The sequence below is a fragment of the Solenopsis invicta genome, chromosome 14 (genome assembly GCF_016802725.1).
Source record: "Solenopsis invicta isolate M01_SB chromosome 14, UNIL_Sinv_3.0, whole genome shotgun sequence".
In the NCBI taxonomy this organism is placed as follows: Eukaryota; Metazoa; Arthropoda; class Insecta; order Hymenoptera; family Formicidae; genus Solenopsis; species Solenopsis invicta.
In genome coordinates, this window is record NC_052677.1 from 15,024,726 (window position 1) to 15,041,578 (window position 16,853).

Consider the following 16,853-nt stretch of genomic DNA (forward strand, 5'->3'; position numbering starts at 1 on the left):
CAAGCAATTTATTTAAGGGTGTGTAGAGTACCTAAAATTTTTTTTATTGATCTTTTAATCCATCTTTTAATCCATTTCATCTCTCCTCTCATTTCGCCTCCGGAATCTATGGATTGTGTAGCACGACACAGCGTGTGAAATTGTGAATCGTGTGAACTTGCCACACGTCGAGAATCGCCGAGGATCGACGAGGATCGCCGAACGAGGCCGAAAGTCGCAACGGTCCAGAAAGGGCGCTCGCGCCGCACGCTTGCTCGCTTCGTGAAAGTTCCTCGTCGGCGGTTCTCTGAGCGTTCCCCCTTCACTGCTCTTCACGTCCAGACTCCAGACAAGTCACCGGTCTGGGGGAACATAATCGGCAATCGCTGTGGCGAGGATACAGGTAAAACGAGCTCCCGGGTAGACGGCGACGGAGAGCACGACGGTGCCTCCGTTCGAACGTGCGAGATTTGCGCAGCGCCGCGCAACCGGATCGATAATTGATTATACTGTGTGCACTACTCTAACCTAGATGCCCGTGAATCCGTTGGATTATTAAATGCCTGTGTACATATATACGCGGCGTACACATATATGTGTCATCGGGTGACCCGATATCCGCGATAACGTCGCCGTCCAAGACGTGAAAATGGCTTGCTCACCGTGACTCGGTCGAATGCCGTGTTGATCTCTCTCCTTCGCAAGACCGGAACAGTGGTGCGATCCCTAGCGAATAATCAATTTTGAAGCGACACTACGATAAACGCTCGTGTAAATGTGATTTAATAGTCAATTGTTGAACTTTTCAGTCGTTTTTTTTTACTTTTTTGTTTTGTATTCAGTTTCTGATTAGATATTCACTTTTAAATATACACATTTGTTCAACATAATGTGGCTACAAAGAACTGGTCTTAAAGTAAATCTTTGATTTTTCCATTCTTTGATTTCTTGGTAATGTATGGTGTAATCCAATCATGTAAATGTAAAACAGACTCAAAAAGACCAATTTTTTGTAAAAATGGCAAATTTTTAGTGTAAAATTGTTTAATTTTTGACATATTATAAAGCATTTCTTTTAATGTTGTAATTTGCAGCTATTTCATCACCATATATCTTAATTAGAATGTGCTTCTTTGATTCGCAGAAGGCAAGATGTACAATGGCATCGGACTTCAAACTCCACGTGGCTCTGGTACCAATGGACATGTTCAAAGGAATTGGGCAATTGTGCGTAAGAACAAGGACAAAGTCACCTATAAAACAGAAGAAACTAAAATAGATCAACTGAATAAGCAGCCAAACAAGGAAATCTTAGACCATGTCAGAAAAAGAAAGGTTGAAGTCAAGTGTGCAGAGTTGGCTGACATTCTAGAAGATCAAGGGTAAATATTTATAAATTATAATTCTTTACTTTATACTTTTAATATTTCAGCTCTTGAAATCTTGATCTATAAATGATATCAGGATACAAAATTTGTAATTTTTTTGCTATTCTAATAAGAATAATTTTAAAAGAATATGGTAGCCTACTCTATTAATTTGCAGCAGTATCTTATAACTATCTTAATTGTTATTATATTTGTTTCAATATTCTCAATATCCATCAGTTATGGTTTACAATAGATATAGTAAGTCTTGAACAAGAAGCTGACCAACCAGAGCCAATTATTCACTTCATTCAACTGTGATCAATCAGTTTTTTACAGGTTAAGGTTTACTACACTGTAGTCTGATTGTTATGATTGAGCGATCATGGATCGGCTTGATAAAAACTAACAATTGTCAATAGTTACCAATGCAGTTAGAGTTTCTGTTTCCATTATATCTATAAATAATGTATTATCTTTAAATGATATATGGAAGCCAAAGGCAAAGCAAATCCTATTACAGTTTACAATCTAATTTAAGCTGGAAAGTAAAAAAGCTGCTTGGGAATTAGATCGACAACATATTTATAACCTAAATTATATAATAATAGAAATACAATATAAATGACACAGTATATATGAATAAAATATAAAAATTATTTACATATATTTAGAAAATATATAATGAACATAACATTTAAACAATTGGCAATTATAATGATGGATTTTTATAGTTTAAAGTAGGTAATACAAAAACAGAGAATAGGTTTACCTGAGAATTTATATAATTTTGTCTCGTTTTTACTATGGATTACAGATTTACAAATGAAGAAATACAGAACAAAGTGGAATCCTATAGATCATTGTTAGTGGGTAGCGACATTAAATCATCCACACCTCAAGACGAATTTGGGCGTGTTAAGTAAGTACATGTTTTTTTGTAATTTTTCTTTAAACTCAAAAATGGTTAAAGATATACAACAAATTGAAGTAAATTAATAAAGACATAATAATTTGGAATAAGTTGATTGAAATATAGTAATCATATACAGCTCTATATTAGAATAATAGATAAATAAAAAATTAAACAGAGTTAAGAAATAAATGAAGTGTATTACATAATATTATTTTGTATAAATTAAATGAGGGAAATATATATACATATATTAATTGGAAGATATGTATTAAGAGCAGTACATAATTGAGATTAAATTATATAATCTCAAATTTAATAATAATGATTTTGTTGACGTTATTAAGTTAAAAACTTGAGAGTACTTTATTTTTTTAAGATATTTTTTAAGAAGTACGTGAAATTCAAAGGTGTAAAAGCTTTCCTCTTATTGATTTTTATCGGTCAAATCCTGACAACGCGCAGATACCATGAAACGGCGTATATGTAAGGGTGTCTGAGTTTCTCAGGATCTCTCCATCGCGACTTTACTCAATCCCGTGATAAAGGAAAATTATAAAAGGAACATCATATCGCGATAAAATACATTTATAGATTTATATGCTCTCTGAAAATCCTCGTTCAAGAAGATTTCAAAAGATTTATGAGCATTTTTTAGAAGATTTAAAGAAAGTTTTTTTTCACATCCTGGTTATTTTTGTAATTGCAATTTGATTAACTGTATGATTTTTAGTATAAATCAAATATAATAGTAAATGCAATATAAAAAACTAATATTAAAGCTGTAGAAAAAGTTTTTAGAAATTGGGACATTTAAAAATTAAATGTCTTTTTTTTAATGCATCCAGAAAGTTTTTTGTTTTTAAAAAGAAAGTTTCTGAAAATAAAAAATGGAATTGTTTTTTTAAGAAACGCGATGATATAACATTCAACAATGTATATTTTATCAGAATGTATTATTAATATGTTATCATCTTATCATCATCTTAAGTCAGGAATATGAGATATATGATTATAAAAAATAGGATAAAAAGAAAGTAATTAAATTGATATTATTAATCAATATTTTATATAGTTATTTTTTAGAACATAAATTTAATTATTCTTATAGATTTATTGCGTTGTACGTGAAAACTAAAAAGAAAGCATTCTGCAGAAAGATGCGACCAATAATTTTAATTAAAAACGATTGCTATTCCAATTATTGACGATTGTTAATTCAAATTGTCTTAATTGTATTCATTTTCGCGAGTACAGTATTGAGAAAAATATCAGAGTTATGACTTATATACGCGAGATATATCAGAGGGCGGGGACGCGTCGCATTCCGTAGCAGTCTCGGTAGAATCGGTGGAGGGTGTTATATTCGCGATATCGACGTACCCCATAGCGCCGGCGCCAAGAGGGTGAGAGGTGACGAGAGGGTGTACTCAGGGCGGAGGAGAGCGAAAAGTGGGAGAGAGAGGGAGCGCAGCATCTCGCTCTCGACGGGCTAGCTTTTTCCGGCGAGTGCCTCAGTGCGAGGATGGACCGGCGTCACGGCGCAGCCAGCGGACGCGTCGTCGTGTGTCGTCGTCGACGGATGGTGCATTGTGGGTCAGATTAATCCGGGGTGACACCGGGTGACATCCGCCGGGGAAGGAACATGTGACGCGACGCACACGAACTCGCGGACAAATCACAAAAGTCTTCCATTAGCTTAATTTAATCTGGTAGCGCGGTTACTATCCCGCTCCTCTAGGTCGTTCCTAAGTGCTAAGTCTCGAGTTAGAGTACGTATCGCGAGGTAGAGTTTAAGTTTAGCGTTAAAGTTTCACGGGAGCAAGCACGACAGTACGCGTCGTTCAAACTTAGAGAAGAAGATATCGTATCGAGTAATTGATTGTGATAATCGAGCGAAAGAAATCTGCGAGGAAGATCGCGTAATTTTCGTTTGAATATATAGTGCGTATAAATACGAAAATATCATCTATTACATATCCGGTAATAAGTGAAAAAAATTTGCAAGATTTCTTTAAAAGAATCCATACATTTTACTAGAACCAACTGTAACGCAGATACGTATGGAAAATAACGGATATCGAATGTCAGAGTGATTCTGAATGAGAAGAAAACTTCAAGGAAATTTATATTGATCGTACATATTTCAATAGATTAAATTGTAATATACGTGGAGAAAATCGTATATTATCTAAATATTGGCTGAAATGATCTCACAACTATCTAAGAATAAACTTATTCAGTGGAACAGATTATTAATCAAGAAGATCGACATTTATCATTCTGAATGTTTACAGTGTGCATCGAGATATATATGATGCAAAAATTCGAAAAAATAAAGAACAATAAAGTAAAATAACGGAAATTCGTAAAAAAAGGGAGCTTAAATTTTTCAACAGTTTTTATAAAAAAAAGATCTCATTATATAAAAAACATATGTCTTCCACATGCAATTTTCACTTCGTCAGGAACATAAAAAAAGACGCTGTTAAAATTATTATATCTTCATGTATCTCTATTTAGAAGAAATATAAAAAGTTTTTTCTACGAAATCCATGTGTCTCCAAGACGTCGACTAGTCGACGGTACATTGCTAAAGAAAGCGTCCTGCTTCATCCTGATATAAAAAGAAGAAGCACGGCGATAATAGTGTGCCTGATCTGAAGTCTTCCTGAACTCCATTAGAATACGTATAGCAATTACTCCAATGCGAAGATTTATATATTGCTATATATTCTTCCATGATCGTAATGGAATAAGAAAAGGACGTCTAACGTCCGAGTAAACAATAATGATATTAAAATAATGTATTATAAGATGTATAGACGATATTTATTCCTGATAATTATAAGAAATTACAAACAGTAATAAGTGGTTAATAGAATAAGAAGTAATAAAAATAAAAATATAATATAAGGAATATAAAGTAAGAGAAACTTTGATAACACTGTGAAACGATCGAGAACACTCGGATATGAGATGATGAGAGCCGCTTGGAGAATATCAAAGTGGAACGATGCGTAAGGAAAGGGAGAGACGGAACTTGTTATTGTAATCATCATCATCATCATCATCATCATCATCGTTGTCGTCGCTGTATGATTGTTCTAGCTGGAAAAGCTGGGACAGCGGATACAAAAGACGCGACGACTGGAAAGGGAGAAAACTATTATCTTCGCCTGCAATTGTCCCTCGTACCCCCGCTTCAGCCCTTCTGTTTCTTTTTTGCGAAGGGATTAAAGCGTCGTAAAGTCACTTGCGCAACGTGGACCAACCGGCGGGGTGTCTCGAGTATAATTAGCAGCCTAATATTACCTTGCCAATGTTATTCCATCTCCTATTACCATCTCTTACCATCTCCTTTATTTTAGGGTAATTGGAATAAATTTGCTGTGAAGAGAAACGAGACGTACAGGGTGGCTTGAGATAACTGTCGGTCATTAGAACCAAAAGTGGATAGAAGAGACGAAGAGAAATTGCAGCGTAGATTATCCGCAATCAGTCTGCATAATCAGCGATTATTCTACGATCAGAAGTACGTCATTAACGAGAAATTAATAATTATCTCCACACTGTATCATACCAAGCACGAAGAAGAATTTTGTTTCTAAAAACAAAAAGAGATAAATCTGAGATTCAATCTATGGTAAAAATGGTACTATGAATAAAAAAACAACAAAATTCTGAAAACAAGCTTTAGACTTGAAACTGAACTGGTTATTAAAAGAGGCCAATCGTTCAACGTCACATCGGATTGCACCAAGGAAGATCTCTCGAAGAAATTCTTGTTCGTCGCTGCATTTGAATTTTGAAAAAATGGCAATGTCGGCGATGGTGCCACCGGCGAAACCCGCGCGTGGACGTGGCCCGGCCGACGGTCGGGCCTTCTTTGAGACGCTATGGCGAGGCGGCAATTTCCTACTGGACAGGCAAAAGGTGCTGAAGCGCTCGCGCAAACGCAAATTGCACTACGCTGCGGCCAATAACGGTGGCAAGAGGAAACAGCAGCAGCAACTGCTGCAGATGCAGCGTCAACACTGCTGCTGCTGTCAGCGTATTCAGCTACACCTGCTCGCCGAACGGCGAAGCAACATACGCTCCGTCGTCAGGTGAATCCCTTTGTCAGCGTCAGCTTTTAGCTCGATCCTAAAACTGTACATCGGGGTATTTTTGTCCAAGTCTCATCTTGCCAATGTATCGACTATCAATGTATAACATAGAAAAAAATTTTAATTCTCTATTGATATAACGATAATTTTGAATATAAAGATAATATTTCTGCTCATTTTTAAAATCAAAGAAATATAAAATCCATTATTTTTTTAAGTTTTTCCCGCTGTACAGTTTATATTACAGCTCAAATAGTGTATAATTATCAAGGTTAAATTTTTGCTACATAGAATATCTTCAATCATTCAGTCACTACTTTTCTCTTAGCAAAAGTATGTTATATAAGGACAGGTAATTTTGATGTGGACGATCTTATATAAAATTTTTATTTTTTATCTCATATAAATTTTATTTTTTATCAGAGTTGTAATTCAAAACTTAGTTTTATGAGAATTTAAAATTTCCGAATAATAACGACATTTCTGAGAATAAGGAAACAATAGCATGTTGATTTATTTCGCTCTTCGGGCTTCTGATTTGTTCGCGGATCGACTCCGCGTAAGTCTCTGATGGCAATTCTACAGCGCAAAGGGGATGCCAGAAAAGAGAACAGCTGGATTGTATTGATCCGCTGGGTTCCGGCGCGGTGCGTGCAAGCGCGCAGGGGTGGCTCTCGCCCCCGGCTCGACCCCGGTTCACCGCTTTTCACCGTCGCAGGAAAAGTAGAGAGAGAGAAAGAGAGAGAAAGGACCCGTGCGATTCCTGCCCCTGCTTGCCATTCTAGTTGTCCCGCAGTGTGTTATGTCATTAGCATCGCGACGCTCGTTAAGGATAACGTTGGTACCGTTGTCTCTCAGTACAGGGCGTTCCCGCGAGTTTAAACGTTTTCAGATCGCCGTAGCTTTGAAGAAGCGATCATCGCTTTTAGAAGAATGACTGTGAAGATATCGTCGCGGTACGTGATTTTAATCATTCTTCAGTCAGGAGCGCGACTGCAATTATCATAAGCGTGCCATATACAAGTCGTCTCGATGGCCCGTCTGCAAAGATAATAGTGGACCGAAATTTCAAAAACGAAGAATCGACAATTAAACATTTACTTGCGTTTATTAACGTTCACATTCTTTCTGTACGTGCGACACGATTCGCGATTTGATCGTCTCGAACATATGGTGCTGAGATTAGATTCTATTTTGATTCTGTGTCGAGTTATTAGATTCAATTCTGCAAATCACATGATCTATAAGATTATTCGTAAAAATAAACGTTAATATTGAAAATGTGAAATTACTAATTACTCCAATTAGTGTGAAATTCGATTGTTTATTTTCGCTGTGCTGGATTTTTATGATTGACATGCGATTTGATAATTGGCATTGGATCATCAGTTGTGACATACTTAATCACGGTAGCGAGTTAAATGAGGGTTGCGAAAATGGGATGCAATTTTTGTGAGAATTTTATTCGCAAACAAAATCGGCCATTGTCGATCATTCAATAATTGTAACTGTGTTGATTTGGATGGAGTTTTTTTTTTCACGGGTGGGCATTGCACATTCGTAAAAAACTATTGGTGACTGTAATTCTTGAAAATTAATTGATGGCTGTATATATGATTCGTTTGCAAATTTTGTAACTTTTAGTGAATTCTTTTTCAAAACTGACGAAGCCTATGTTTTCAGTGTACGCGAGACACATCAGATCGCCGAGGCGCAGCAGGAGAAGAATGCGAAGCTGCGCGAGGCTTTCGGCATCTCCGAGTTCTTCGTGGAAGGCAGTAGCCTAGACCCGGAGCGGCACGCGCGCGAGGCAGAGGCACGAGCCGCCGCTGCCGCCGCAAACAAAGTCTACGAGCTGGTTCGTACACCGAGTCCAGCGCCGCCGCCGTCGGTACCGGAAGCGGTTGTCACCACGGTCACCGAGAAGAAAAAGCGGAAGCGTTCCGGCAGCACGAGCGCGGGCAAGAAGAAGAAGGCCAAGAAGCACAAACGGGAAAGGTACAGCATAACGTAAACGGTGCGCGCACGGCTCCATGGAGGCTGGATTCGATCCCACCGAGACCTTTTTTTCTCTCTCTTTTTCTCTTTTTCTTTCTCTCGCTTCCGTTTTAAGTATCGACTCAGAGTAAGATGCGAATCGAGGCTCCAAGACCGCACACTCGGCCCCCGTCACACGCCTCCGGAACACCCCAGAAAAGAGAAAAGAAAGCGACCAAGATCCGAGTAGAAAGTTTCCTCTCTTTCTCTTCCTACGTCGGTTAATCGAGACTGTTCGTTTTGTAAACGCTCGTACTCTATCTCTTTCTCTCTCTTTTGCTTTTTTTTACGCGTTAGCTGGATTTACAGAACTGTAAACTCATGACTCACCACCTACTGTCTCATATCCCGTACACCTTTCTCTGTTTCAAACAGAACTGAGGAGGACTGAGTGCCTACCCAGTAGGCGCAGTAGGTAAGTGTGGTCGTCGCGAATTAATTTGCAAAAAAAATTCTCTTCGAGAAAAGCTTAATGTCGTGCGTCGTATGCAAAGCGCGTGATTAATAGAAGCATTATCGATGGGATTTTTTCTGAGAGATTGTCTCTCACGTGATTAGATATCTCTCTGCGGTAAATGTTTGTTACGTTTCGTCTTTTTGTTCAAATTCGCAATTAAAAATTATATGTTTTGTAAATAGAAATTATGTATAAATTACATTTTTATAAAAATGTAATTTTAATTTTTTTTTTAAATATGAAAATAGTTTGTAAGAAATATACTAAAAGTATGGAAAACTGCTAGTGCTGCAAACGTTTACATTTATAATAATAGAGATTTATATAAACAATATGTCATAATTTTCGAACAAATGACGTGCAAACATTTGCCAGGAGAGTGGTGAAGTGATAAAAACGCGGGTTTTCGCAATATAAACGCAGAGAAAGAACGTTAAAGACAGTTAAAAAGTAGAGAAAATTGCACAAAAAGAAATGAAAACAAGAATCATACATTTCTATCTCTCTGTTGTTGTTTATCGATGAAGCTTGTTGTTAATGTCATCTCTCTATTTTTTTCTGACAAGTCCGTCCTTATCGATGGTTATCAAGGTAATGCTAATCCCATATTTATATCAATACTCCTCATATTATGTATTATATATATATATATATATTTTGTATATTTGTCTTCCATAAATCTTCCGTTGAAAGATGTGGTTTTTCGCGGTTGTGGACTGCAACCCGAGGATTGGAGAGCTCCTCGGGAACTCCGAAAATGAGTAAAACCAGATCTTTCAAAGCGAGTTATTATGTAGTCGGTTTGTTAGCTATATACGATATTATACGCGATATTGTGGACAATCTCACTTGTATACGCATCGTTATACTTTGTTTTCCTTGTTATCGCATACACTTCAGAATGAGTATTGTGATGCAAAATTCATTCACGAAGTACCTTTGAAATACTTAGACGAACTTCGGAAATGAAAGAGATAAGTTCATATCAATATGCTACATTGACGTGAACTTCTATTTTTTTCGAATGTAAGATATTCGAAAGCTTGCCTAATTATTTCGAAAGTACTCTTCATAAATCGCTGGCTTTTATTTAAAATCGAGTTATTTTGATCATGTCATAGAAGAAATTAAAATTGCATTGTTGTTCTCGGCGAGTGGAATATATTCCAAATTTTTATCGTGAAAAGTTATAAAATTTCTTAAGCTTGTATATATTGTACGTACGTATACGTTGATATATCGATAGAACGGAGAATTGTTTTGTCACGTACACCGATACCGTTGTGTACTACAGCTTTCTTTATATATTGTCAGCACAAAGGTATGCACTTGTCGACAGGAAGACGCCCACTGCAAGAGTTATATAAAACTAAATATCGTTTGACAAAAAACAAAAAAAAGGTGCAACCACCTCGAGACTTTTGTAACGATTGTTCAATCTCCGATTCCATAGATCCGAATCCCCCAAGTCCGGCAAGAAAAAGGAAAAATCCAAAAAGAAGAAGAAGGAGAGGAAGCACAAAAAGGCTGAGGCTACTTCATCCGACAGCGACTCCAGCGAGGATTCCGATGACAGCAAGTAATGACGATAGTCAATTTATTAAATCGCAATAAGAATATTTCTTTATGTTTAAAATTTTTAAAATAAAAACGTTTACTATAGTACTATGTTTCATTAATATTATTAACATATTTTATTAATTTAAATTGGTTAAAAAAATGTTAAGCGATTCACTTGTAAGATGTAATCAAATTTAATTATGAAATTAATACATAAGTTATGCGGTAAAAGTACATAATGAATGGATATTGCATAGCTCGTCGGAGGCTGAGTCGAAGAAGAAGAAGAAAAAGAAAAAGAAAAAGCTCAAAGTCGAGGGAAAGGACAAGCATGAGGTATGCACGATACTTTGAAGAAACTTAAACATAAATTCCGGTCTCTTTTTGTCTCTATTTTTCTCTCTCTTTACATACATATTTATATCTTTATATATGTACTTCGGCACGTGAAAGTAGGTGCATGATAACGTTTCTACATTTTTGTTTCTTTTCTTTTTTCAATCGGTTGACGCTGGGTGATTACTATTGTTATCCGATCTCTTGAGTTTGTCACTGTATCGAAAAGAATAGCATGATCGTCTCCTTCTCCTTGCCAATTCTATCCGGTTCGCTTGTTATTTTGCATATGATACAATTTTTCATCTGATTTCCAGTTTTTCGATAGTTCATTATTTCAAAGTATAAAACTCAGTATTGTTTGTAATTATTCAGCGCCATTTGACAGGACATTCCCTGAGTGAGTACCAGATATGCCGCTACTCAATGTAATTTCTAATTTTGTGGATTCATACGTACTCGTGTACTATCGAATTTTGCGAATTTTTACTGTTGTGTAAAAGCCTCTCTATTTCTCACTCGTTGTATGTCGAGCACTATTATACACTAATTACGGAAGACCGATCTCGGAGACTGCTTGTTCTGAAATAAAGGATTATTAAAACGTATTTTTGAAAGGAGATTGCCGTTATTACAAAAGGAAAGATTAAAAAATAGAATAAGTAGGATTTCGGATCTTTGTGCTCATAAAAAATCTTTCAATTTAATGTGCATTTTGGAAAAACAACTTGAAGTTATTAGTCTTTTTAAATTACATTTTTATATTAACTGTTGTTTTATTTTACATTAAGTCTAAATAACTTTTAACTTAAAAATTAAAAAAATTAATTTAATAATTACTTTACCAAAATATGTATATTATTTCATGTAAATATTTGTAATAATTACATAATGTTTTTATGTTTCACCACGTTTCTACGTTTTATTATCACGAAATGGGGGGAATATCCCTAGGGGATAGAACATTCAAATTAATTTTATTATCAATTTTTACGAAAAAGGATTGAGAGATCTTTTGCTCAAACTTCCACTCTCATCACAGACTTATTCTTAAAATTTGTTATTTGATGATTTTTTTTCGAGTTGTAGTTTCTTCCAGATGTGCAAAATATCAAAAAATAAACCATCTCATATTTTATTTTTATTTTTTATCATTTTTCACGATAACTGTTGATTAAAAGATCCGAAAGGAGCAGACTCTGAAAAATTTTTGAAATAAATACATTATTCCTTTTTTGTTGCATTTCTTTTCATTGTACTCTTGACGAATGCATGATTGATGTTCACTAATTAGAGTCAATAAGCAATATTGATTCATGTTGAATTTCCTTTTAGAAAAAGAAGACTTCGACTAAACGGAAACGCCAGTCATCCGAAAGCTCCACGGACAGGTACGTCGATTGCTTTTGATTTTTTAATTTCTTTATTTAAAAAAAATTTTTGCAAATACGATTATGTTATTTTACAAATACGTGACAGAAGATCGACAATTTTCAGTAATTTACTTATTTACTTTAATTTACTTTTTTTTATTTAATTTCTGATTGGACATAAATTGATCTTATAGCTCCGTGGAAAGACCGAAAAAATCGGTGAAATATGAAAAAAGCACTGTGGTGGACAAGGCGTCAAGGAATGAAGTTCCCGAGAGTACTTCGACCTCGCGAGAACCACTTCCTCCTCGATCGATCCGATCACCGAAGCGAGAGACATTGTCTCGAACAGCAATATCTCGGGACGAGACTCCACCGCTGCCGCCGTTAACCGTTACTAAAACAAAGAAAGATTCGCCGAAAAAGAGCGTGGCAGAGAAGCGAGACAAATCACCGCTGAATCACAATAGAAGCCCTCCTCTTTCATTAAACAGACGACACAAATCATCTTCCAGAAGCAGAGGTGATAGAGGCGATAGAAGCGATAAAAATGATAGAGATAGAGACAGAGATAGAGATAGAGGAGGAGGAGGAAGGTCTCCCAGAAGGTATTCGAGGTCACGCCGTGTGAGTCCGTCTCCTAAACGAAGACGAGGATATTCTAGATCGCCTAGGAGACACGGTAGGCATTCCGTGTCTAGAAGCAGAAGCCGCTCTAAGTATGATCGTTACGGGTCTTCTCGCAGGAGACCATCTCCGCTGAGACGAAGGGAAACCGATTTTCGTCGAAGATCACGCTCGGCGAGACGACAACATCGACGATCTCGATCGCGCTCCACTTTGAGCTATTCGCCGGTTAGAAAGAATCCAGAACGCTATAAGGATATTCTGGAGGATCGAAAACCGCGACGGGATCAGAAGAAGAAATCCAAAAGCGATAAGGTAAAGTCGCGCTCAACTTCAAGGAACAGGAAAACGCAGCAAATAGCGGTTGCGCCCAGAGTAAGTTTGAGATCGTCGAGTGAGGATGAAGCTGATTTGGCCGACGATGAGCCCAGTAAGCAGCAACAGCAGGAAGACGAGGAACGGAGGATAATAGAATTAAACACATTGAAACGACTACAGAGTGGCCTGGCGGCGAAGGCGCGGGAGACGTTGGAAAAGAAAGTGATCAGTCCAACGAAGATCAAAATTGAAAGGCGGGAAGATGTGTTAGATATAGCTTTACCAAACGAACCGCCGAAAAACATTGCACAGAATTCTGTACCGATTCGAGACAGATCCAGCTCGAAAGAACCAGTCATACAGGCTTTACCAGTCATTCAGTCGCCGGTATCCAGCAGATCGCCTTCACCGGCTCTACCTCTCACTCGAGAGGAGGCGGCGATTAAAATTAGATCTCCAAGCGAGTCACCGCCATTGGCGGCGTCGTTGCCTCAATTACAATCCTTTGATAAAGTTGATTCTGCGTCTCCTAGCGTGAAAACCAAGACGAATAGTCGGTTTTCGCGATCGCCAAGTTCCTCTGGCAAGAAAGACTCGCCATCGGTTACATCTTCGAAGAAAGATGCTTCGAAGAGGGATTCGTCTCGTTCCCCTATCACGATCATGATTTCCAGAGATGACAACACAATAATGAAACTGCGTTCACCGAGTGAATCACCGCCACCTTTGATGAACATTTCATTAGCCAGATTGAATCGACGTTCGAGATCGCCAAAGAAAAGTAAATCATATTCCAGATCGGCGTCAAGATCATGCACGAGATCGCCATCTGTCGCGGACAAAGTGAGGTCTTCCAGATCGCCGTCCAGAGACAAAAAATCGCGTTCTCGTTCGCGAGGCAAGAAATCGGCATCACCTGGGCGACGATCGACTTCTAGATCGGCCTCTAGGGCGAAGAAATTATCACCCAAGACGAGAGCGAAACAGCAGCGCTCGCCCCGGTCAAGATCTTCTTCGGCAGAATCGAAACGCTCGAGCGCTTCGAGATCGCTCTCGAGGTGTAAGAAATCTGCTTCGCGATCTAGAAGCAGAAATCGATCGTTGTCGAAGAGGAGATCGCGCAGTCGCTCTTCCTTGTCAAAGAAGTCCAGGAGCAGATCGCTGTCGAAGAAAAGATCGCACAGCCGTTCGTTGTCAAAGAAATCCAAGAGTCGCTCGCGATCGGCGTCGAGGATATCCAGAGACAAGGACAAACGCAGTCACACTAGGAGTAGCTCGCGATCCTCTGCCAGGTAAGAATTCATAATTAAGCAACTATATCTGTAATTTTAAAAAATCATTAAAATTATATAAAAACTATTTGATAAATGTTTTGAGTGTCTTTTTTCTCTTTTTAGCTCGAGGCACAGTCGAGGTAGAAGTTTTTCCAGCTCATCAAGATCATCCAGCAGTGTCTCCAGTCGATCCTCCCGCTCCACCTCCAGCAGCTCTGCATCCAGTAGATCACGCTCACCATCGATACCTCGACGTCACGGTTCACCTAGCTTTCTAGATAGACGACGTATTACAAGGTAGGTAACGCAAAATTGCGTGCATTATCATGGTAGTTTATATATATACATATATATTTATCATGCACTTTCTGTACGCGCGCGCTGGACTCCGTGAATCCACCACTGTAATCGTAGACTTTAATTTTATCAGTTACTTATTTTCTTTAGTTCAGATTTATTTTGTTTTTAGAGTTTTGTTATTATTGTATATATCATATCATTATTATAATCGCTAAAAAAGAAGAAATGCTTAAGAAATAATTTTTAAAAAGGATTGTTCAAAGTTTATTAGAAAAAAATATAAAGAAACTGTTTTCGACGAAAAACAGATCATTCGTCCACATGATTAAGAAAACTCGACTTTCGGTGTGCTAATATTGTATTTATTGTGTCCTACAGGGACAGATCAAAGGACAGGCATAGAAGATAGAGTTATGGCTGCGCACAGTATATAAAAGTATAGCAATAAAAGTCTGATATATATAAATATATATAAATATATATATATATATATATATATATATATATATATATAAACTTTTACCTCTAAGCAGTTTAGAGATTTGCAATTAAAATTTTGATCACCAGGATTAATATCCTTTGTATTTCAATATCGTATCTTTTATTTGCATCGTTTAAGAACGAACCTAATTATTATCTCATTAGACAATAGTGGACTTTAACTATGCTACGGAGTAAAAAGTGATTAATTTTTTTAGCTAACGTCTAAATAATATATGAAACTTACTCAATAACGTTTATATCTGACAAATGAAACTATCCCGATCAATGATTTGATGGTCAAGGTGTTAAATAGTGTTTAGATATATATATATACATATATATGTGATGATTAAAATATAATTGTGTAATTGAGTTTATTCAAATGACAAATGTAATGACAGAAACAGGAAAGTTTCATGTAAATTATGACCAAATATTATCGTAATTACTAGCGATCATAATTATCAGCATAATTATTGAAAAGTAGAATGAGATTTAGCGTTGATCATTTACCTATTTTGTATTTTATAGATTTTTCATTTGTATAATCTTTTCTTTCTTCCTTCCTCTTTCCTTTTTTTTTTCAATCAAATCACTTGTAATTAATTATACGAATATCATGTAGATATAGCATGCGTGTATGTTTTCCTTTATAAATATTGTAAATTAAATTGTTGTCTCACACATATGTAGTAGAAAATTCCTTTTATTTTATTGTCAATCGCTAAATAAAAAAATATGTATCGGCAAACTAATTTTTTTCTCGATTTATAATTTCTTAATTATAATTTTCTTAGTTTAATATTTTTGCGGTTTCTGAGTGTTTTTCGCGCTCCACTGCATTCTTCAGAAAAATGTTTCGCTGATAGGTAAGTTATCACATTTTTATTTTACACATCCCCGTTTTTCTGCAGCTTGCTTAATTTATTTTTCCTCACATCGCATGTGCATCCTGCTGTGTTTTTTTCATAATACTCAAACTTTCTTTATTGAGATTATAAATTAATCCATGCAATAAATTTAAGAATAAGGATTATCTATTACTAATGATCATTATTCGCTAATTTACTAATTATCATTATTTAGAAGCAATTAATTAATTTTAAATATCTAACAATGAGCAATAATAATACTTTATGACATTAAAAGTATTCATAATTATTGTCATCGTTATTCTAAATTTTTATTATTCATAATTTAATTTTTGCTAATACGAGTAAGAGAATGACGAATATTTCATCATTTTCCGTTCTTTCAAAATTAACATTTGTAAATAACATTCGTTTTTCACTAGAAAAATATCGCAATATACTAACGGACATTCATTTTAGCGCGAGGAAACGTCCAATTCCGTATCATCGACCAACCCCAACACCACCCTCGTCACCGAGTAGTTCCGAGAGCAGCAGGCATAGCAACTGGTCTAGTCCGAGTCATCGATCCAGCGGTTCCGCGAGTCGTAGTCCGTCTTATACGCGTTGAGAAAGATGCGTGAATAAATTCCCAGTAAATAGGGAATAACGTTCCTTCTTCTACATACACTAGACTCGGAGAGAGCGACGTAGCTCAATTCTTTACGACCTGAAGGAAACCATCGTATCGCATTAATCGATTTCCCAGATGTTGATTTAAACATTCAAAAAAAAAAAAAATATATATATATATATTCGAAGATGCATTAATTTAGAAAATTATAGATGTAAATATTAATTTAAAAGTG

At 36.4% G+C, this 16,853-nt stretch overlaps 1 protein-coding gene across 7 annotated transcripts; it reads left to right on the forward strand.

Annotated features, from left to right (window-relative positions):
* The first annotated feature begins 88 nt into the window (after positions 1–88).
* Positions 89–16,801, forward strand: LOC105207580 (serine/arginine repetitive matrix protein 2). 7 transcript variants are annotated; one of them, XM_026132331.2, is made up of 11 exons: positions 90–382; positions 512–750; positions 1,124–1,361; positions 2,164–2,268; positions 8,052–8,366; positions 10,316–10,441; positions 10,680–10,758; positions 12,094–12,149; positions 12,326–14,368; positions 14,474–14,647; positions 16,465–16,801. In XM_026132331.2, exons 3-11 carry the CDS (start codon positions 1,132–1,134, stop codon positions 16,613–16,615), a joined length of 3,279 nt encoding a protein of 1,092 aa, XP_025988116.1. In that variant the 5' UTR covers positions 90–382; positions 512–750; positions 1,124–1,131; the 3' UTR covers positions 16,616–16,801. The 7 variants fall into 7 exon arrangements, with proteins under 7 accessions (XP_011175420.1, XP_025988116.1, XP_025988117.1 ...); XM_026132332.2 differs by having other exon boundaries at positions 512–696; XM_011177118.3 differs by lacking the exons at positions 512–750; positions 16,465–16,801 and adding an exon at positions 15,029–15,888 and having other exon boundaries at positions 89–382.
* The last annotated feature ends 52 nt before the right edge of the window (positions 16,802–16,853 follow it).

Bases quoted from the DNA above. Each gene is read 5' to 3' on its own strand.
- LOC105207580 (XM_026132331.2), top strand. From the start codon at position 1,132: ATGTACAATGGCATCGGACTTCAAACTCCACGTGGCTCTGGTACCAAT. The intron at 10,442-10,679 runs GTAATGACGATA...GATATTGCATAG, and splicing joins GAGGATTCCGATGACAGCAA to CTCGTCGGAGGCTGAGTCGA. The intron at 14,369-14,473 runs GTAAGAATTCAT...TTCTCTTTTTAG, and splicing joins AGCTCGCGATCCTCTGCCAG to CTCGAGGCACAGTCGAGGTA.